Genomic DNA, 24,258 nt, shown 5'->3' with positions numbered 1-24,258 from the left:
AAACGATTATTTTCTCCCTGAACAAAAACAAGCAAGGTTCAAATACGGTCAAGAACAAACCAGAGGCGGAAAACGGCGTGCCACGGTATGGTGGCGCCATCTAGGTTCACAAACGTCAAATAAGGCTTTCCAATCGCCTGCAGAGCTGTTGCTTCCTGTGATGTCATTGCAGACCATGAAAACGCACGATTTAGCGGGAAAATCAAAATTTCAACGTAAATTGAATAATTTCTCAGTGCAGACGCTCAAATGCGATGCGCTTTCCCCCCATCTTTGGAGCTTGCCTGGCCCGTGCCTGTATCGTAGAGGCATGTTTGCACCAGGCCAAGGGTCGGCTGATTCGGGACTGTGCCCGCAAGCAGTTGGTGCCTGTGGCAACACCACGCCAACGAGAACTCGCCAGCGCATCAGCGTCTGCAAGCGTTCTGCGACCTCGCTCGTGAAGCAATGAACGTTACAGTGCAAAAATGGTGAATTCAGTATTGAAAACACTGCCCGAACACAAATAAAAATGAACTTAAAAAAAACATGCGCTGTCGGGGATTCGAACTTGCGAATTGCAAAACAATATGCCTAGTGCTACCACTCGGCCATAAGCCAGCGCTGCCAGGGGCGGAAATATAAAGTATATATTGTATAGCCTGTTTACCTTCCTATTTAGGTTCAGCATTCCAAGGAGCTTAGATGACTATTTCTTGAATAGGGCTCGTGAAGTAAGCGCCCCCCAAATTTTCACAAATATCTCGGCTCTAGCGACTGCATTCATTAGGCCGAAAAGCGTTCGCAGATGTATGGTCGTGCTGCTGACCGCTGTGCTAGTTCACCAAAAGCGAAAATTGCTTCCCGTACCATTGTTTTACGCTGTACGATAAAAGTTTCGGTTGATTTTAAGTTGCTAGTACCTATATTAACTTTGCTGACTCTTCTCCCGCCTTCAATCGGCCTCAGATTATTCTACTAGGGTACCAGTCAGTAAAGCGTCGCATGTGCGCTTAATTGTGCGGAGCGACGTGGACTTAAAGCTTGGTACAGTCTGAAAACTAACAAACTAAAGGCACATTCTTACAGGCACAAACGTGTCGTGGCTTAGTTTCAAGTGAGCGAAAGAAAATCGACGACCCACCGGTGGCCGGCCGACTAAACGCCTGACTGATTTTGACGGAGGGTCGGCGAGCCGTGCAGTAGCGCAGTCAAGCCAAGCCACCTTGTTTTGACGTCACACGAAACGTCATAGGAAATCGACAAGGAGGATGCAGAGAGGAGGGCAACATTTTCGAATTGATTGCTCTACTGAATAAAGTCACGTAAACACAGCGAGAGTGGACGAAACATGTCCAGAGACTCCGGACTACAATTTTCGCGAGTTAATCCCGCAATGTTTACAAATCACTTCAGTGTCCCTTTAAGGAACAGTACCTTACGCAGCCCAGCAGAAGTAATGTTTTATGCGGTGCGCACCTGCCATGTGTGGCCAGGAATTACAAAACGCGGGTGTTTTTGTAGGTCAAGGTTCTCGGTGAGCGTTCCATTAATCGGGTGGATAAAGGTAAAAAGCTGTACTTTTTTTGGCGCTGTAATTTTTTAAAGTGAATAGGCATTTGCCGAGAAGCACACCGCCCTGCTATTTTGCTGACGGACCTATTGCAGAAATGACATACATTTTCCTTAAATTATGCCCTCGTTCGCGAAGCACTTGAAGGTGCAGTCAATATTGGGGGTGGTGTCTTGAATAAAAATCAGGAGTGATAATACCACAAGCACTGTGCTCAAAAGAAGACCAACTGTTTACGTGCAGTCTGAGATATCTGCTCAAAAACGACGAATAGTGACGAGTATGTAAAGAAAAATGCCCTTTTCTGCCCAAGTTCTCAATCATAATTTTCTTGATTCAGAGAGTAACTTTTACGGCGTACTCAGACTAAAGATTTAAACAAGTCCGAAAAATCATTCCAGCTTGAGTGTGGCTCTAGTAGCAAATGCAAGGTGGTGCACAATCTCGTTTGCCTTGCATACTAGTTGAGAACCCTCTACCTTACTCATTGTGGAGCGTAATAAAGTAGTACTAATTTAAAACTATCAATTGTCTATCGGTACTTTTAATAGCAGAATCGTAATCAAACTAGTGGTACTAAAAACCAGTAAAACGTGCGCAAAAATATCGGTATACTACAGAATTCATAGTCGACCGTCACCCAGCTGTCGAAAAAGTGCTACCGAAGGACGACTGTCGATAGTCGGCTAGCCTATAAGTAATCTACAATATTAATTTTGATAGGCGCCAAAGAACGTCGAGACCAATTATGAAAACACTTCTCGGAGAAAAAAGGTGTTGAAAAATGCAACACCCATGAAATTATCAAAGAGCAACCAGAAATAATGAACTAGCTGAAGAAACAATGAAGCATTTCAATATTGCGAGCATATAATCGAAAAGCTATCAATTTTGAGCTCCCGATCAGTTTTCTGTCGATTGGCAAATTCTTTTTTCTGCTTTCAGATTACTCTTGAGAAGTTAACATGTGGTTTAGACTGTCTGGCAGATTCACTGAAATGAAGCGTCTTTCGCTCTTATGACTCAGCTACTCTCCTCTGAAGTCTGAATGGCCCTAATGTGATAACAGTAGAGACATAAATTTTGCTCTCTCTCTCTCTCTCTGTCACACACACACACACACACACACACACACACACACACACACACACACACACACACACACACACACACACACACACACACACACACACACACACACACACACACACACGCACGCACGCACGCACGCACGCACGCACGCACGCACGCACGCACGCACGCACGCACGCACGCACGCACGCACGCACGCACGCACGCACGCACGCACGCACGCACGCACGCACGCACGCACGCACGCACGCACGCACGCACGCACGCACGCACGCACGCACGCACGCACGCACGCACGCACGCACGCACGCACGCACGCGCGCGCGCACGCGCGCGCACGTCTACAAAGGCGATTTGTCCCGCTTTTCATGACGTAAATACCACCTTAGCTAATTACTTTATAAATCAACTCGCAACTCGTATACAGCACCGGTAAGCGGGACGGGAGAAGCCCTAATCTTCTTCTCCCAGCCCCTCGTCGGCGGTTCATTTATCCAAGCCCCCCTGTCATGACATGCACTTGCCTAGCTACGCGCTCACCTTCGAGCCTCCCTTAATCCTAAATGAGTGCCTCTTCCCGCAATCAAAAGCAGATCAATATCCTGATCTCACAGTGTTCAATCTGTCTCTAACGCAAACATAAAATCACCACTAGTGAGGTCCCAGTAGCTCAAGAAAAATCACAGCGCTTTACTGCCTGGGCGGCCATCTTATTTCTTTGAGTGCGGACCACTTTAGGGGTCCAGTTTGTCGTCGTAGATTTTCCGGCGACACGCACCCAAACAGAGAGAGGCTTCGTAAAGAAAACCGCTTCCCCTTGTCGGGATCGAACCTAGGTTTCCCGCGTCACGAAGCCGATGTCAATCCCATTGCGCCACAGAGACACGTTACCCATATGCAAAGCGTTGGGGGTGGCCTTCGCGCTACACCGTTGCCACGGAAGTTTCCGTTGCTAGGCCGCAAATAAGTACACAATGATATGAACTAATGAAAAAATCCTGAATTAACGCATTATTTGCCCCCAAAATGAATGAAAAATCAATCCAGAGTGTCTTTATAGGTCTTTTCAGGGGCTTCGATCGGCGTCCTCTCTTGACTACTTTCGGTATCAACGCCAGGCTGATACTGAAACTAGTCAAGAGGGGGCGCCACAGAGCCTCTTGGAGGGCTCCGCACTTCCCGACAGCTTTCACGTTGAGAGGAACTGCTTTAATTTTTTTTTCTCGGGTCGCCCTTCTTCCCCCGGATGGTTGCCTTTGCCGAAGATACGCTTATTGGAAAGAATAAAAGGGGCGCTAAGCAGACGAAGACGAACACACACCACATACAGGCGCCAAATGGGATAACTTTGTCTACTTCGTCTTCGTCTGCTTTGCGCTCCTTTTATTCTTTTAATAAGCATGAACCAACTACCTCAACAAGTTTTGTTATGCGAAGATATGCGTTGGCATTGTAAAGCTGTACTTGTTGCAGAGTCCGACAATCCCAGAAACTTATGATATTGGATGCGTATTTCAGAAACCTAATGTCCGTAAAAGTGATGTAACACGCGCAGTAAGCTTTGCCTTCCATAGAAACCGGGCCGGAGAACCTTGTAGACCACTCGAGTAATCTTGTGCAAGTGCGAGTTAAAAGCAACTGCCTCGGACGTAGTGCTCCCATAGTCTCTCGCTGCGATGTTCTGAAATACTGGGACCTTGCGAGAGAGAGCTGAAAATTTTGTTATAGTGGGGAGCGCGCGCCACCTCGAGCAGTTTCTTAACTCTGCGCTTGTGACGGGAAGACCTGTACAACCGGTGACGTCAGTATCTGCTTTCTGGGTCAAAAGCGTGATACGGGTAGTTATTTAGTAGGGTTGAACATTGTGTGGCAGAAGGGACATTTGTGTAGCATTATCTGCATTATGCTAAGTTCTGGTTATAATTGCTAAAGACAGGTCGTACACGGCCGGCTTGGCGCACTATAATTGCTCTGCAATAATGGCGAATAGGGGTCGGTCAAGGACTCGATGGATGGAGGGACGAACTAAGGAAATCCGGGGGCAAAGGGTGGACTCAGCACTCGTCAGGCGTGACTGGAGATCTCTGGAAGAGGCCTTCGTCCTGCAGTGGACACAACAGGGCTTATGATGATGATGATGACTGGCGAATGCCGTACCAGACGTTGTAAAGGTTGTTGCGGCCCATGCCGCTGGTCGTCTAATGAAATGGAACAGCGTGGATACGTATTTCTTCCGTTTACTTCATGTTGGGCCTATTTGCACACCTGACTCGGTGCCTAGTTTCGCAGGTAATGACTCGGGAGCGCAACACCGTCGCTGCGTGCCTTTCCGTGCTCTGGATTTGGTGCTGTCTTCTTTCCGCAGCCTCTCTCTCTCTCTCTCTCTCTCTCTCTGCTGCTCCTTTCTATTTGGACGGCTTTAGATTCACCCTCAAACTTGTGGCTCTAATTGACTTAGCTCGCGCAGCTCCATTTCGAACAGTAGCCGGGGGTCTCGTTGCTTGCGCGTGCATCGGCTTGATCGAATGGGAGACAGTCGAGATTCGAAGCTCGTGAACGCATTGATGTGCCAAGGGCGCGCCTGACGCGAGATGGTTCACCTTGGACGGGACACGCCACGTTGAGAACGGCAGATGAAGAATAAAAACATGAGAAAGAAAAGCGAAAGAGCAAGCGAAAGAGAAATGATGGACAGGGAGCAGGCTAAATGTAGCGGGCACTTTGGAAGTGCTACATGTCGTATCAAACCCAATGCGTGAAGGAGAAGACCAAAATACGCCCCGGGGTGGAAACGGACGCTGGCTGATCCGATAGAGAAAAAAAAAATGAAACAAAGAAGACACCAAACTCAACGTACATCTTCCTAAGGGGAATGAGGACGCAGAACGGCACCAAATGTCGTGAATAAAAAAAAGCTGCATGTTCCAAACAGAAGCTAAAGGCTACAAATAACGACCGAATACAAGTTAACAAAAAATATAGCGCCTTCGCTAAGATACACTCAAGGAGGGCGAAACGTGTACTTTGATTTGAAATATGTATTTCGGGGATAACACGAGAAAGTGTTCGAGGAAAGCAGCAGTGGGCGGCTCCCGTCTCGCGTGGGCGACCGAAAAAGACTCAGAACACTGGGGATCTTGAACTACTTTTGCAACGCGTCTGCCTAAGCCTGTTTTCTTTTTCGCCATGGGTGACAGCATTACAGTACCTTTGTACCTATGAAATATTTTACATTAAAGTTTGTCCTTCCCTGTGCCTTGAGATTCCGTTTCCTATACCCTTTAATGCGAAACACCAAAGTGGAGAGAAAACGACGAGTTCAGTTTCTTCAACCGCCTGGTTCTTGAACGAGTTCCTTGAGCCACTGATCCACTGCGGCGGACTATTTTCGAGAGCGAGGGGGAAGATGTTAGAATTTTCTAGTTAGAATTACCGACACCGTTATTTTTTTTCACTCGCAGAAGCAGCTGCTGCGGCCGGAAATGTAAATCCCGACGCAACACAACCGAGGGAGCACAACGCCTTAGCCACTTCACCGCCAGGTTGTCAGTTGAAGAGGCGGCGAGAAATAATAATATTGAGCAGAGTTCTCACGTGTAATTTCTTCGGCGCGCGTGGTCAATCATGGTATCGTCACCATTGTGTACTCGATTCCATTTTCATGTGGTGGGCAGTATATTGAACAGTCAGGAAAGTACGCAAATGGCAAACTACGAGGACACCATAATAACGGCAAAACACTGTTAACTGACATTGGGGCGTTTGCAGACACTGCACACGTAGGTCGATTTCTATGCGGCCTCCACTGCAGCCCATAACAGTGATTAACTATCACGAGAGAGGATCGAGAAGCCCACCAGATTGCTTCTTTGAATGAAAAATGGGTTACCCGGGCTTCGATTCGTTTGACCAAAAAACTAATTTCTCTAGGTTTTGCTACTGTTTTAATTTTAGCGGTGCTATTAGCGGCAGGCTCAAATTAAATTTTACCCGTTACAAATGGTGGCTGTCCGATGCTATCTTACACTGTCTGCTTTTACTCCACCAGAATTCCAATCTTTTAGTCCCACTTTCAGCCTTGTAGATTAATTTCCCTCTACTTCCTTCAAACCCCGGTTATTTGGGAAGGCGAGTATTTTTTTATATGTATTTGGATGGGTCCAGTAGCATTCCCAAACAATGTGCCGAGTTGTTTCTGTTTCTTTCACACAGGCCAGGCATGCCTTGTCATTTTGGGTATACTTTCCCACAAAGCCATTCGTTCTCAAGCAACCTGCTCTTGCCTCAAAAAGCAAAGCATTGCCCTTAAGAGTACCATACAGATTTTCCCGTCTGATGTCAAATTTCTCTGCCCTATACATCTCTAATGACGTCTTCAATTCCACTCTTTAACACGAAAGTGCTTTATTCAGGGGTACACAAAGATTTCCATGACGTCATATCCGTCACGGAAATGACGCCAGTAAAACCAAGCAAGCGGCCTGTAAAGGGTGCACCCCTGCACACAGGGTCTTGTTGTGGGGAAGGAACCTTTAGCACTAAAGAGTACAGAGCGCAACAGCCTTATCTATAACACTCGAGCGGCGTGCCGCGGGCTGCACCGGCGACGCCTATCGGTGGCACCGATGCGACATCGGGTTCGAGATAGCGTGCATGTGCGCGTTCGCGGCCACCCTGACATGATCAGCTTGTCTCTGTCGGCGGTTTTGGCCGCCGCTGTTACAGAGGATGCTCTGGCCGCCGGGAGTGCTGTCGGCGGCACCGCTCGTGAGGCGCGCGCAGAGCGGGCGCGCGCGTCGCTGCTGCGTCACTGTTACTGCGCTCGGAAGAAACTGCCGCGTCATGGTTCTGCCAAACAGCTGCATGTAATGGCGCGTTGTGGGCTGTGATTTTATGCGCCGGTTTGGTAGTTGTTCGACGGCGGCGACGGTTTGATTTCCTCGAGCGGCTTTTATCGTTCCAGTGGTCATGCTTTGAGGTCAATGGCCGCGCGCAATGAACGGCGAGTGAGCGGAGGGTCGTGCGGGATGATGTTTCGTATCTCGCATAGAGGGAAAAGAGCTGCTGGAGCACAACATTGTTATATTGATAACTTTATTATATGATAAAATGGATCAATCTGATCAGTGTAACTTAGATAAAGAGAAAGTTTGTGTCTAATCATTCCGTCGACCTTCACAGCCCTTGAGCAAAAACTGCCAGTCATCAGGCGTCGTATAAAAAAGCCCCTGGACGCCTCCAGCGAATTAGAGGAAGTTAGAGCGAACCAGAGAACGATTTAGAATTAGGCGATGACACTGCGAATTAAGGAGGATGAAAAAGCGAATTAAGAATAATACTAGTGAATTAAGAGACATCAAAGTTAAATAACCGGAACAAAAGGAAATTAAAAAGACACGGGAAATAACAAGAATGAGTGCGAGTTAAAAACGGATAAAATTAGGTGGATTTCTGAGTGAATCAAGGTAACTTCATGTTATAAAGATTAATCAAACTTAACTGGCAGATGTCAAGGTGTGCTAAGAGGAAACCAAGCATATCAGAAATGAATCCGAAGCGAATTAAATTGTGAGTGTTCAACGCAACTAATACTGAATAAAGTAGTGAATTAAGTTAAATAAAATAAATTAACATGCACCCAACTAAATTAAGATGGACCGAAGTGAATTACGAAGACAAAGCAGATGGAGGGTAATCAACGCGAAGTAAGCGTAATCAGAGTCAAGTATCTTGAACAAAGTAAGTTAAGGTGGGTCACTGAATGAATTAACGTGTACCAAAGTGAATAAAGCTAAATTAAATTGAATCGACAGTAACCAAAGTGAATTGAGATGGGCCAGTGAATTAAGAATTACGTTCGATTAAATTAAATTAGAAAGTAGACGGGAAATAAAAACGCAATCAAATTATTTATTTTGTTTTAATTCGCATTCATTGTCCATTTACTGTCTTGTGTCTTCCTTGACTTTGGTCGTTTTTAAATCACTAGGGTTTGTGTTAATTCCCTTTTTTCATCTTAATTCACTCATTGATTCCGTTCAAGCCACTTTGTTTCCTCGCAGTTCACATTGATTCTTCTTAATTTGGTATGTCTACTTTCTAATTAAGTCCGACGTTTTGGATTCGCATTGCTATCAGTTCAATTCTATCTAACATGAACTACTTTGTTCCCCAATTTGTTTATTATGATTCTTCTTAATTCGGATTAATTCTTTTTAATTTGTTTGTCTTTCTACGGATTCATTTCGGCTCATCTCAATTCACTTTGGTTACTGTCGATTCAATTTAATTTAGCTTTATTCACTTTGGTACACGTTAATTCATTCAGTGACCCACCTTAACTTACTTTGTTCAAGATACTTGACTCTGATTACGCTTACTTCGCGTTGATTACCCTCCATCTGCTTTGTCTTCGTAATTCACTTCGGTCCATCTTAATTTAGTTGGGTGCATGTTAATTTATTTTATTTAACTTAATTCACTACTTTATTCAGTATTAGTTGCGTTGAACACTCACAATTTAATTCGCTTCGGATTCATTTCTGATATGCTTGGTTTCCTCTTAGCACACCTTGACATCTGCCAGTTAAGTTTGATTAATCTTTATAACATGAAGTTACCTTGATTCACTCAGAAATCCACCTAATTTTATCCGTTTTTAACTCGCACTCATTCTTGTTATTTCCCGTGTCTTTTTAATTTCCTTTTGTTCCGGTTATTTAACTTTGATGTCTCTTAATTCACTAGTATTATTCTTAATTCGCTTTTTCATCCTCCTTAATTCGCAGTGTCATCGCCTAATTCTAAATCGTTCTCTGGTTCGCTCTAACTTCCTCTAATTCGCTGGAGGCGTCCAGGGGCTTTTTTATACGACGCCTGATGACTGGCAGTTTTTGCTCAAGGGCTGTGAAGGTCGACGGAATGATTAGACACAAACTTTCTCTTTATCTAAGTTACACTGATCAGATTGATCCATTTTATCATATAATAAAGTTATCAATATAACAATGTTGTGCTCCAGCAGCTCTTTTCCCTCTATGCGAGATACGAAACATCATCCCGCACGACCCTCCGCTCACTCGCCGTTCATTGCGCGCGGCCATTGACCTCAAAGCATGACCACTGGAACGATAAAAGCCGCTCGAGGAAATCAAACCGTCGCCGCCGTCGAACAACTACCAAACCGGCGCATAAAATCACAGCCCACAACGCGCCATTACATGCAGCTGTTTGGCAGAACCATGACGCGGCAGTTTCTTCCGAGCGCAGTAACAGTGACGCAGCAGCGACGCGCGCGCCCGCTCTGCGCGCGCCTCACGAGCGGTGCCGCCGACAGCACTCCCGGCGGCCAGAGCATCCTCTGTAACAGCGGCGGCCAAAACCGCCGACAGAGACAAGCTGATCATGTCAGGGTGGCCGCGAACGCGCACATGCACGCTATCTCGAACCCGATGTCGCATCGGTGCCACCGATAGGCGTCGCCGGTGCAGCCCGCGGCACGCCGCTCGAGTGTTATAGATAAGGCTGTTGCGCTCTGTACGTTATACTTAGGGGTGTTCGATTTCGGGTTTTATATTTTGACACGAAAGTGCTTTATGCCGGGATACACGAAGATTCCACTAACGTCCTATCCGTCACGGAAATGACGCCAGTATATACACCTTTGCCAAAGCGACCCGCCAGCAGGACGTTGCTCGCCAAGCACACCCACAAAACAGCTGCCGACCCCCAAATCATGCTCAGCTGCAGATTTCGCTGCACATTTCACTTTCGTGTTTTACCGATTCCTATGACAGACAGAGAAATGACAGAGAAATCAACCACAGTTTTTATTTGTTATACCCCGGCTACACTAGAGTCCAAATGTCATTTGAACCAAATGTCATTTGACTCAAATGGGTTGCTTCGAATGCCATTTGGAATCCGCCCTGCTACACTACAATTTCGATGGCATTTAAAAGCTTTCACAACTGGTCGCTGTGCTGTAGTGGCGCTGTTGTTGCCACGTTCCGTTTTCGTACACTAATACAAGAATCAAACTTAGGAGCAGTCTGAGGCAGTAAAATGATATCAAATTAGAAGAGACAGCAGTTTTGACTCTAACGCGGTGGCTGTTTGCGTTGTTGGTTTTTTTTTTTTTTTGCAACTGACCCACTGGTTTTGAGAGTATGAAAATTAAATACGTTGATTTCGTATTTTAAGTAAATAAACAGTGAACAAAGTTCCACAAAAAACAATATTTTGTTTGTTTTACGTACGGAAGTATTATATTTTTTATTGCCGATCGAAGACGCTGCGTCCGAGAGTGCTGGAAATGGCATTTGAAATCTTAAATGTCTCTCTCGGTGCTCATTTGGCTCAAATGTCATTTGAGCCAAATGGCATTTGAAAACCTAGTGTAGCAGCACAACTTGGCATTTGAGTCAAATGACATTTGGTTCAAATGACATTTAGACCCCAGTGTAGCAGGGGTATTAGTTTCTGACTGCCTCGCTTCTTTTTTGGTTGCCTTGGCTGCCTTTATTCTCACTGTTCTGTACATATGTTACCTTTTGCCTTCTAGTCTTTCTTAGCCACAGCGGGTCCACGCTTTTCATGCAGATGTACCTAAACACTTTGACTGTACATTTAGGTGGATTCATGGCTGTTACCCTCTCCTCAAAATATATCTCGCTCTGAGCTTCCTAAACTTCAAACGACGCCCAGCCCACATTTCCCTGCGCTGCTTCGCTAGTTGTTTTACTATGCGCGCGCCCAATGCCAAACGGCCTGCATTTCTCTGGCTTACTTCTAGGCATGATAGCTGGTCTGATTTTAAGCATGGTTTTGCATTCGCAAATGTGTGGGCCGGAACCATTCTGCCTTTCCCAAGTCCTCGTACTACTTCCTATTTGTTATGCTCTCACAGAGATATATGCTTCATTGCAGCCGCGTTTCGCTTTCCTTTAAATTTCAAGTTCTTCGTGAGTTTTTACATAATATTTCAATTCGCTTATCCCCACTGACAAATCTGTGTGTTTCTTGGCTGTAGGTATTTCACCATGCCCGATTGGCCCTCCGTCGGGGCTAGTGTAGTTAAAAACCATTATTCCCGACCTTTCAGGGAAAAATTTTAACCCGCGGTCTGTGGCCTCTCGACAACATGTAGTAATGTGCACTTGCGCATATCTCTGGTTATCAGCTGAAATAACGAAGTCGTCCGCTACAGCATTCCCGAAATAAGTTGTTCCACCACTTTGCCTTGCCTGATGTGCGTCAAGTTAAACCCCAACTGGCTTTCTTCCATTTTCTTTCCTAACCCTGCCATGTACAGAATTAACACTATTGTGCTCAAAGGGCATCCTTGTTTCAATCGATGGGTGTTGAACTGCTGTGTGCATTTCTTCTGTTCCCATGTCACAAGCACCCTATTATCTTGATAAACAGTCCTAATTACGTCGTAATCGAAGCCCTGAAGGGCATCTAACGCGCGCTTTCCCCCATTCCTGTTGGTGGTAAGGTGAAGCCTCCTTGCGAGGAGAAGACTTTGAAAAGAACGCGAAATAATTTTGGCTTTCCTGGGTGGGAAAATTGGGCTTTAAAATAATACCTCAGGGTATTAATGAAGTTTTATAACCTTTTGTGCTATTTCAACCTCGTCAGTACTATATCCCTGACTAACCCGGTGCGATTCGACTTTTTGTACGCTTGTGCTCCGTGCTACGGCCGAAATTCGCGCTTTTTTTTTCCGCCACCTCTTTCCCTCTTCTCTTAATTTCATTTAAATGTCTTTTTTGCTACCTTGACTGTTCATAGGTGCATTTTCATTTTTTTTCTTCATTTTTTAAATAGGAATCTTTCGTGCTCCGTTTTCTTTTGCTGCTAAGGCTTGCTACCTTCTCTCGCCGTGCCATTCGTCGCTCTCTTTCTCGCATCCTTTACCCATAAATATAATTTGCCCGTAGCAAATCGCAAAAAATAATGAGATCATTAATTATGAAAACGGAGTTCCCCTAATGACAACCTTGCCTTTGGTTCTGGATGCTGGGCAGTTCCTACGACTATAGAAGCAATGCTAAGTGATACAAAGAGGTCGTGTCGTTTATTTAAATAGCCTACCCTCATGCGTTTCTTTGCCTTTTTTGTTCTAGAACTCAACGCGCCCATTCAACTGCCGGTGATATTTTTGTTCGTGTGCGTGTCGAAAAAGGGAGCTGAAAGGAAACAAATATGAATAAACTGAAAGTAAAGCTGTGTAAGCAGGTGCATCAGCCTTCAGTGCTATAAATTTTAAAAATCGGTTCACTAGGTTGCTTTAATAGAACACACCACCCTTGAGATGCAGGTAGTGGCGGATATCACAAAAGAGTCACGTGTACACATGTAACCCACTCTTTAATCTCGTTCTACAGAATTCACCTCGCGCTATAATATTCAGGACAGCGCTGGAAATGTAATTCCAGGTATACGTCCGCTTTCAAACTGACTTTGCGCTACCACTGTCGGGTCCACGCTCACTTGCTTGTCGTACTCGTCCTGGCGAACTAACCTAAATGTAACCGAGGTAATACACCCGCTTCTGTTGCACGGTGGCAAGACACACCACTGCTTTAATTGAGGGTGAAAATTCAATTTATGAGCGTGGAGCTTCTACTGATGATATAGAGGAAACACATCAACGACTGTGTTCGTATGACGTCTTCAAAGGTATGAGAAGCGCGAGTAATCTGGAATTATTAATGGACGCCACTACGGCGCACTTCGGCTTCGGATGTCATATAAATCCGAACATTTTGAACTGATAAAGTACAAGAAAGAGGCCGCTAGTTTTTCTTTAACAAACAATGTTTTCCATGCATTTATAGCAAGTGTCAATGATACCGTAAGTTTTTGGTTTCTTAATTTAACATGCAGCAAGAACCAATGATCAATCGGTAAATCAACATGCAGCGAGCTTAACCACCAGGTTTAGAAGCGCTGCGAAGAAGCAAACCTTACATATTGCTCGGAAAAAGACGCGCTCATCTATGAATAGCTATTTCACTATCCGGTGTGTGCCTTCAAGGTTTCGAGATATGCGGAAAATTACAGTGCCAGCAGGCCCTGGCTTGTGGTGTCTCTCTAGGAGCCACGTTGGTGTGTTGTGTGGCTACAGGCGGCGGCTGCCCACACCATCTCTTTTGCTTAATTCTCTTTTAATTTTCTTTATTCTGTCAGGCTTTTTCTAAGTTTGCTTCGAAAATGCGTAAGCAATGATCTAGTGCTTGCTGAATGACTGTTTTATGGGGCGTCAATTTGGTTTATAATAAAACTATTTTCTGAGGCAGAGTTCCACGACAACTCGTGTTTTATTCGTGGTAGTGTTTCTACGGATAAGTATCACAGCTACCCTGTAATCTATTAGGGGCTTTTTAATTATTTATTTTGTAGCAAATTTTATAGTAACGGAATTCTAATTCAGATATCATTTAAAGCTATCCATCTCTGAACATTTCAAACGAAGGCGCCATGCCTGAGCGTAAACCTCCCGGCCAAATGTGTTCGGGTGCGCCGCCTTTACCTTTTCTTTCGATCGCTAAAGGCGCAGACTCACGCTCTTGGCTACAGGAAAATACTAAGTTGCATATTTTTACAAGGAATAATAACCTCTCAATGTTGGTATTCATTACACTTAAGACTAAGTTTCCCTAAAACTTAAAACATTGGATGTCGACCTGAGCGGAGCTTAGAGATTATCGAGATGGCGAAACTTTCACCAGTGATGATGGTACAGCAATATAAGGCTTCATTGAATGAGGCAATACAATTTTCATTTCGTTACAGCAGGGCGATTTTTCCAGCATATTTTTTTTTCTCCAGAAACCAGCTATGTTATAAAATCGCACTAAACATAGACGACAATAGATGTCACTTTGTAGAGCATGAAAACGTACCGAAGTAAGACCTGCAAACACTAGAAAGCAGGCTGTCACTGCTGCTTAATAAACTTGTGAAATCATATTACTCCTTAATAGAATGTATAGTTTCGCAATTAGTGGAAGTTTGTCTTCGGCGTGATTAAACTGTACTGCGCCGCGTCACAAAAGATAGATTTCGTTATGCGAAACATATTGTCGTTTTGATTTTGAGATCCTGTTTCGTAGTGGTCTGACTTGGTTCGAACGTCTGATCATTCGTTGGTGATTCCTAAGAGTGGTTTCGTGCTTTGCATAGACGTCTCATGTTCCTCCTATGGTACCCCTTTTCTTTGATTCTGACGTTTCTGAAAAAAAAAAAAAAAACCAAAAAACTAGATATGTCGTTCTCCTGCATTATTGGTCCGCGAATGAAATGTACGATGAAGTATTGAACCTCCAAAGCGTTGGTTCCGTATCGCGTGTCTGTCTGTTTTTTATTTGTACTTAACGCTTGGTGTGACTTGCCAAAACTGTGGTTGCGGCTTAGTGAAACAACTTTTGCTTAAGACCCCGTCTGAGGAACACGTGCGCGGTTATTTCGTTGATTTGCCATGCATAGATGCCCATGATAGTAGCTCGCATGCAGTGGATACGACGCAAATGTAATAGGAGGAGGATTACTGTAATCCGTGGTCTTTTTTGTTCTGATATTAACCTCCTGCCGCTGAATTTTGTCCCTCCGCTCCCTCTCTCCTTGTCTCCCTCATTTCCTCACTCGCGTTCATGCATCTTTCTTTATTTTTACTTTTCGCAGCCGTGGGGAACTCAGCAAATGCTGGTACATCCTCCTCTCCGGATCCGTGTTCATCAATGGCTCCATGTTTCTACCAAGGAGCAGGTAAGTGGTAGAGAATGTTAGTTGTTGTTTTTTCCTCATTTCAAAGGCCCCTTTGTATACAAAGCCCACGCCTTTGGTAGCCCGCTTTTCTCTGTGGGCGTATGCTGTAGTGGGGCGCCGGTCACTGTGATCGCTACGCCAGATTTCAGAGGATGCAAACAACGTCGTTATAATGCGCGTCGTAGGTTATAATCGTAGGTTATAACAACGTCGTAGGTGTTAATGCGCGTGTGGCCCCGAACTTGCCGACTCTAACGAAGGTTCCAAAACCATTTTTTTTTTTTGTCCCTGCCCAAATATCTGCTCAGCGCCGTCCTTGAATAAAGCTCTGTGCCACAGTTGCGGTACCGCATTTTCTGGTTCCCCAAAAAGGGAGAATACACACCCGGTGCACTACACCTAGTCCGTTATAATGGTAATTAAAATGCGCGAGATCGAAGCGACGTCCAATGGTGGCTGCACGTGGGAGGCGCTGCTTACCCTCCTTGTTCATAAAGTCGGGCAAGTAAGCGCGAAAGGAACAAGGACAAACGAAGTGGACGGGACACGGCGCTCATAAACATAAACGGCGCTCATATTGTTCATAAACGCTCCGCCCTCCATTCACCCACACCGCTGTTCGATGTGCGTGCGTGAACGCCTCTTGGGTGTCCTTGTCCGCCGGTTGCCTCACTTTGGAAGCTCTGCAGCCTGAACGTCCCGCTTCCCGCCGTGCTTTTCGCACGCGGAGTGCAGCGCAGTTGTGCGCGGGGCAAAACAAGATGGAGGAAGCAGACACCCAACTTGCCATTTGTCCCTCGGGGCTAAACCCCGCGAGAAGTGCAGTTACAGGGTGCCTGTTCACATTTTTCACACTCAGACGCACGCTTGTCCGAATGAGGAGATACGCGAAGGCTCGGTTATGGATTAAGAAACTCACTACTGCGCGAGATTCAGTGGAATATGGAAACGACACGGCAACCAATTAGGAAATATAAGACGTCGTAACGCTGTAAACTCGGCGCGCAAGCAGGTTGTCTTCTGCTGTTACTACTTAGCAGTAAAGTTGTACTCTTACAAAAAAGAAAGAAAACGCTTTCAGTGCCCGCTGACGGTCAGTACTGAGCACGATGGACAAAGCTTAAGCCAAACCGTGGAATGACGGAAATAGGAAGTGTGAGCTGGGAAAGATGGAGTTTTTGTTTTTTCCCCACTCCACCTCGTTTACAGACGACAGTCAACCGGCACGATGGCTGGGCGACAAAAATATTATGGAGCTTGCCAAATGTGTTTTGGATTCATTTCCGGCTGCGGTATTTCTTGACAATATGGTTGCGCAAATGACGTTACACACGCACGCACGCACGCACCTATGTATATATATATATATATATATATATATATATATATATATATATATATATATATATATATATATATATATATATATATATATATATATCTTTCTGTGTGTGTGTGTTGATTTTTTTCTGGGGCGTAGGTGTGTCGACATTCACGAAATATTTCGGCGGACGTCGTATCCGTAGCTTCGCTCTGAAAAAACCGTCAACAAAGCGCCAAACTTGGATTTGAGAAAAAGCAGAGCCATATGTGCGTCCGGGCACCACGTAATGTAGCTAACAGGAATATCTCGCCTTGCTTCATTGTTTTTCACGGTCGCTTACGATCATGTAAGCGCTACATGTTATTTTAGCTCAGTTGAAGACATAGAGGGATCAGCCGCAAACGTCTTCACCCGAGTATAGTACAACTGCCATACCTAGCCAGGGTTCTCTTCCTGGGGAATGTCGCTCTTTATACGAAAAATTCTAGACTAAAGTTTCTGGCTGTTTCGCGAGATTGAAAACTTTCTCGAAACAACTTGTTCTATATACAGTCGTTCCACTTGGCGACTGCGCAGCGCGCAGACGTAATACAAACAGGCTTGGCTGTTTTTTCTTTGTTTGTTTTGACTAAAACTTGCAGAATTCGTAGTCATGACTGCATTCTTTTTCTGAACTTTCAGCGAGCTTTTTTTTTTTTTTTTGAGGGAAGGGGGGGGGGGGGGGGTACCTATCGCGTTCCATCGCCTAGCATTTTGTGATTGACTTAATTTTTACCTTTAATTCGTAGTTGCAACTTAAAATTACTCATAAATTCCATTTCTCGTGTGTATCCAGTTTCCACTATTTCATAGCTAGTTTGAATGAATAAAAGGACCTGTCTTCTTAACCGCAAAATTTCGTAAACCTGTACACTTTCTCCTCCTCATTTCTCTCGCTGCTGAGGGCAAACCATGCTTCCCCTGAAGAATTTTTTTTACCAAACTTACCCTACCAGAGAGAGAGAGAGAGAGAGAGTTCAGCCTTAGTGCCGATGCGTGCACAAAACTGGTGCGTGCGCGAATACGGGCACGAAACGGCTTAAACAAGGAGGAACGATTACAGACCCCCAGTTCCAATCGCCTTCCTGCTCTTTACGTTGGTTTATTCAACCATACAGTAACTCGCCAAACTAGGAACGTGACGTGGCTTTTAGAACTTTCCGGGAAGAGACGAAAAGTGTATTTTTGATGCAGCGAAATCTCGCGCATTCTCTCGAGATCTATTTCGGGCGACGTGTTACAAAGGGCATGCACTGCGAATTGACCTGGTCTGAAAAGTGAGGCACGGATTCACCCCACCCTCAATTTACACAGCCCTCGGTTCGCCGTGGTATCAGTTGTGCGCGTTTTTCATTGCTGTGGGCTGTCCACCAATCAGCTATCAGGGCAACGGCGCATAAAAACCAACCCGTCCTTGACGCAACCAACCGGGCCTGGCATGGAAGGCGACTGTTGTAGGTTGCTGCTCGCTGGACTGTGTGCATGATTGGCGTGTATAAATATACGCACGACACACTGGCAACGTGCCTTTCCTTCAACGTCAGGGTATCATTATGACTGCGCATGCCTTGAGGGCAGGGCCTCGATCGGCGTGGCTCTCGAAACTACGTGGGGTCTGCTTCTGCTGGTCCACATATTGAGAAGAAGGGCGACCTGATATACAGAGAAACAACCGCGCGCGACGGGCTCGTTGAAGGGCGTGACCGAAGGCTGTACTTTGTTCGGCCGCACAGGGGCGCAGCAGCGGAGGCTGGGATTGTACGTGCGTCACCGCGGCACGCACCACGTATACCCGCAGCTGCGCGCACTCGGGGGTGCGAGCCCGTCCGTCGTGTGTGGCCGACGTTTTCGGAGAGACCCGGCCGCCGCGAGCCGGCGTTTCTGATCCGCAGAAGTGGCGCCATGCCGTCGCTACGTTGTCTACGAATGGGTTGGTGGCATTTGGTAGAAAGAGGACAGGAGCAGGACAGAAACCCAATGGGGGGGGGGTTGACTGCGCGCTCGGTCACTTGTAGACCCATTTCGCGCTGGCGCTAGTCAGTGCAGAACCGCGGTCTGTAATGTTGGCGGGAACTAGACTGTGAATGACACCTCATGTATACTCTGATTAGCACCCCGGGGGTCCGCAACGGCGGCTGTCGTTACAGCGGTGGCCGTATGATATCGAGGGAGAAATGTCATGCACATCGAATCAGCAATAGAGATGCCGATGTAAGCAGCGGTAAAAGGGAACAGCGCCATTGTGCAACAAAAATGAGCAGAGGGAATGATCTAGCGAGTTCTTCGAAGAAAATGCACAGGAGCGGGTAAAAAAATGACAGTTCCTAGGTGGAGGCGAAGAAAAGAGCGGGGAAAGACATCTTGCGGAGAAAGAGAATCATCGGTGCAGGCAAGTATATGGGAGGAAATTTTATACAGGCGGGGTTGAACCGCGACCAGATGACAAAGGCAGAGCGGGGAAACAGCATTTCCCGGACCGCTGCTGGGAGTAATCCGCCCGGAGAAGTATAAATAAATAAAGTATAAATGGCGGGAAAAGGGAAAATTTTATGCCTAGGAGAGTAAAAAAATTTGCGGGAGACGAGGGATGTTGTTCAGCAGCATAGGTTCGGAGAGCAAACACTCAGGAAAAATATGAGCAGTTGTTTCCGCCCGCATTGTGCTCCTCGTTTGACCAAGTTTATAACGGGCACCATGCGATATCTTGCTGCGACGGGCCTCCGCGTAGACGACGTGACTGCATACACTGCGGGGATAGATGGGCCTCATCGCTGTTCCCTCCTGGACTACATCCGCGAAGCGGACATTTTCATGTTCATTTGATCAACTTTCCTCGTCATAGCCTGATACTCCCTCATCTATGCCCTGTGGCAAAATAAACGCTATAAAAAAGACCAGAAACGTCGACAACAAAATTGTGGACAACCCCGACCCCTCCCCCCTCCCCCCCACTTTCCATATCTCATAAAATTCTTTCAGCATGAAATCCGCCGCAGTGGCTGGCAGTAGCCATGGGCGTCGGCAGGGGGGTGCAAAAGGGGCACTTGCGCCCCCCCCCTCCCCCCAAAGCCGGCCCAACAAAATTGCCCTGCCCCTTCGCCCTCTCCCTCTTCCCCCTCAATGCAATGAGTTTGCCCCCCTCAAGACAAAATCCTGCCGACGCCCATGGCAGTGGCGTCCGTATGATGTTTTTTTTTTTTCATTTCGGTTGGCCGAGTCGCCATCCTTGTGTCAATAAAGTTTCATTCATTCATTCATTTCATTTCGGGGGAGGTGGGGCGAACTGTGAAAAAAAGGAGGAGGGTGGACATGAAAGGAAAAAAACTAAATAAAAAAGGGAGAAAACAAATGGTGCTTACGAAAACTATATTAAAAAAAAAGAACCTTCAGTATGCCGTGGCAGCACAAAACAGGACCTTTCGAATCTAATTTGTTCATTGTTTTTCTTCCGGGAAGTTGCAAAATGGGTGGATATTGTTGTTTTGACATATTTATTAGGCATAATTAGAATCCGAGCCTCGACCTCGGCCATCGCCGGAGTGGGAGATGGGGGAGGGGAAGTAAGTGTCCCGGTTAAATGTGGTGCCGGCCTCTCGAATGTAGAAGAGAAGGGAGTGTAGGACCATCTTCCTGTACTCTGTAGACCCTTCGTGCTGGGTTCACTCCCGCACTGTTTGTGGCCTGACTTGATGAGGGACAAGAGCATGGGCCTGGGTTCGCTGGTCCTGCAGGGCAGGGAAGTTCCATAGCAAATGGTTCAGGGGGTTCAGGTCAGCAACTTGTTGGCTGTCAGATTCTTCACACAGTTTGCAGATACCATCTCAGGGTCGTAATTGAAAGCGGGCTATGATGTGCGGCGTCACGGCTGTGTTCGTCCGAACACGTCGGATTAGGGACCGTTGCCCACCCATTATAACCTGATGGGATAGTGTTATTCTCTTAGGGTAGACGAAGTCGAAGCGCTGCATGTCGTTCAGCACCTACTTTGGCTATACATTCGTCGTAGTCGTAACCTTCCTCTTCCAACTCGTCAGGCAGAAGCTCCGAAGAGGGAGGTGTCGACGCTTGGAGAGCGGGGAAGAGGTTCGTCGGTCAGACGGAGACATTTGGCAATTATCGGGGTTGGGAAGCATCTCCCGTGCTACCTTGTGTGCCTCCTCGTTTCCCGGTATCCCGTAATGGCCAGGAACTCAATGAATGGCAATTGTGCGGCCGATCTGTCGAATATCTCTTGCGACTCTGCGAATTCTTACGATCGTCTGACTGGGGTGAGAGCAGACATTGTGTTGCGTGGCATGCGATACAAAAATTGCTATATGTAGTCGTTACTCGATGATAAGCAGAGAGCGTCGTTCATTCCTGCCCTTTCCTTGCGTACGCCAGTTGCTGGACCGGTTTAAATAAATCCCCCAGGTGGGGTAAGTTTCTGCGAATGAATATTTGACATCCAACAGCGAAGTTTCTGAGAAAGCTGTATAGCTTTCTTTTGTAGCCGTACGGCTGCATCGCAGGTGGATGTCAAATTGTCCCTCACTATATTGAAGAATGCTAATTCAATACCTGGCTCAAGGGTTTGCATATTTTCGATCAAGCTAAATGACACTCTCCCGTGCAGGAACATTTAGATTTTTCCTCGAGAAGCTTTTAACCCTCATCCACTAGCGAAGGTGTAAAAGATATTCACGGAAAAGTAACCCGGTCAGAAGTCGGGGGTTCGATTCTTGGACTCCAGGGTGTTCTTCGGTGCGGGCGAAAAAGGAAAACGTCCTTGTCTACGACATTTCCGCGCATGTTAAAAAAAAGACATATTTTTGGGGCCTTACGCGCCGTCACTAGACCTGAGCTATGAGGAGCGCCGTAATGGAGGGCTAGGGAAAAATACAGACAACCTGGGGGTCTTTAACATGTGCCGAAATACGGAGATTTTCGCTTTTCACCTCTATCGGAAAAACGGTCGCCATGGCGAGGATAGAACCAGCGTCCTTGTGCTCAGCAGCATAACCTAAAAGATTCAAGTACGGCTACAAAATAGGCCTGCTATTATACATCTTTTATCAGTACACGTGGCAAGAGTCGGTCCTGTTTTGAACACGCCACTGATATGGGCGAGGCCGCGGAACATCCTCGAAACGCCCATCCATTGACACGTTTTTTTTTTTTTTCCTCTCGCTCTTCGTGCCTTAAACTTCTCGGAAAAAATCTCCCTCCTCAAGTTCACTCCCGCCCGCAAACATTTACAAGGGGGGTGTGGTGTACGGCATAACGATATGCGCTTGCAATCCGAAGGACACCGTGGACAACCTCTTGAGAAAAGTGTGCTTCGGAACTTGCGCCACCTGCGCGCGCGTAGCGTAGCGTGGCGAACAGCGGCGCCCTGAAGACGCAGCTGGTGCTAGCGCGCCGCGCTTCCTTTCACAACCGCTCGACTGTCACGGATGTTCGTCAATAGGCCAAGGCCCGGCCGATAAGTTGCGGCTTGGCGACCCAGAAATAACCCCCGCGCCAGTGCTGCACGCTAGCACACTCGCGAGGGACGGAGAACGGGCGCGAGTTTCCTTAATGGAGTCAGCAGTATACGAGCCCGTACGCCGAGTACCTCGGCGCACATGTATAATTGGCTTGTGTAAAATTGTACAGGTTTACGCCCTTTGTACGCCTAATCTATCATACGGCGCGCACTGGCTGACTGCTCGCCGCTGTTTGAATACCCCGAGAGATTACGGCGGCCATCCACGACTATTCTTGGAGCCCTCTCGTGGGCTTTCGCTGCTGCCTTCAAAGCGTCAGACTCCTTAAATATTCGCCGAGTGCTTCGCGAATTGGCGTAAATTTGCATCCGCGTTCTCTTCCATTGGGTTAAGCTGCTTGGTCTTGAACGCTGAAGCAAACGTGTGGATGTTAACAAGACTCTTCGTCCAGTTGAACTACTTCAATAATTGAGCACTGAAATTCTAATCACCGGCTCTTGTATTTCCCGCGGTCCTGCGAAGTGCCTCGACTCGCAGTTTTTGTTTTTTGTAAACTTGTAATGCGGCTTCCGTCATTTCGGTTACGTGTGTTACAACCCGAAAGTTTTCACTCTTCGAAGCTGCGCCGATTGATCAGCCAGCAGTCGGCACCCAGCCGGCTGCTTGTCAGATGAGCGTCCTATTGTTTATTTGCGGCGGCATTGACGTGCAATTAAAAACTCCTACTGGAGGTTTAAGGAGCCATATTTACACCTCGAATATAAGGCGCACCCTAGTAATGACCTGCGCATCAATTTGCCTCTTGGTGTTCTTTAACGGACACCGAACATTTTTTAGACAAGCGTTCTTTAACAATTAATCTCCATCGAAAAAAATCCTTCGCGGTCGATATCGCATTGATGGTCAGGGCTTAAACAAACGGCTTAAACAAGGAGGAACGATTACAGACCCCCAGTTCCAATCGCCTTCCTGCTCTTTACGTTGGTTTATTCGACCATACAGTAACTCGCCAAACTAGGAACGTGACGTGGCTTTTAGAACTTTCCGGGAAGAGACGAAAAGTGTATTTTTGATGCAGCGAAATCTCGCGCATTCTCTCGAGATCTATTTCGGGCGACGTGTTACAAAACAGCGCAACGTTTCAGTGACTACACCACCTTAGCGGGAAGTTTTTATTCCGCAGCCTACAGCACACATTATAATTCGTATGTTGCTTCATTAAGTTGATCCTCACGTTATAAATTTGAATCTATGACACCTCTGGGGTCTTTTAATGTGCGCTATGATCTGGCAAACGGGGGGTGGGTTAGACATGAAATTATTTAACACTGCCCCAACCTCATATATTTGTGCGTACATGCGTGCAGAAACACTTTTATCCCGTATTTCTTATGCATAAGGTGCGTAGCTAGTGGTAAGAATCAAACCCACGCCCAACTGCTCCCAAAACGGGAATGATAATCATTCGGTCAGATCTAGTTCTTTTTTTTTTTTTCCTTTTTTGGCAGGTGCAAGATCAACGCGTCGCACCGGCTTGTTAGAATTGCAAGAATCGTGCTTAGCGATACAAAAAGACTAGAGTCCGGAAAAATTCCGCGAGGCGTTAAGCGCAATTATACTCACCCCTTGAATGCAAGGGTGCTGGTTATCTTGCTAGGCGAAACAAGAAATCTGCATCTGCTCTCTATTTGCAATGCATGTTTCATAAAGCGTTCTCCAAAGCACCTCTGCGGGCGTGCCCCTATATACCCATTCCAAGTATGGAAGTTCTTTGATTAAGCTTCAAACCCATGCTTTTTGCTTCATCCTTTTCCTACAGTCATCTCTCTCCCTCCCTCTTCCATTTCAGTGGGCATTTGCAAGTTGACACTGGCGTAGAATTGAAAAGCAAAAGGCCCAGTTTGCACTTTGATATTGCTCTCCGCTCCCGTGGGCACATGATGTGGCTTAGCCAATCCCTTTAACGTCATGTTTGAACTTGGATGATACCATGAACGGAGTTATTCGAG

General features: G+C 46.3%; 1 protein-coding gene across 3 annotated transcripts in view; it reads left to right on the top strand.

Annotated features, from left to right (window-relative positions):
* The window catches only part of LOC144139959 (rap guanine nucleotide exchange factor 2-like), a 583,152-nt gene that overhangs the window by 17,154 nt on the left and 541,740 nt on the right, over nucleotides 1–24,258 (top strand). For all 3 annotated transcript variants that reach the window (XM_077672185.1, XM_077672182.1, XM_077672201.1), the window contains exon 3: nucleotides 15,335–15,418. In XM_077672185.1, coding sequence (XP_077528311.1) covers nucleotides 15,335–15,418 — 84 coding nt within the window. The remainder of the gene's footprint in view (nucleotides 1–15,334; nucleotides 15,419–24,258) is intronic.

The sequence above is a fragment of the Haemaphysalis longicornis genome, unplaced genomic scaffold, assembly GCF_048455015.1.
Source record: "Haemaphysalis longicornis isolate Haplotype H1 unplaced genomic scaffold, Haemaphysalis longicornis Haplotype H1 scaffold_1, whole genome shotgun sequence".
Lineage (NCBI taxonomy): Eukaryota > Metazoa > Arthropoda > Arachnida > Ixodida > Ixodidae > Haemaphysalis > Haemaphysalis longicornis.
This window is presented reverse-complemented; position numbering and strand designations above follow the sequence as displayed.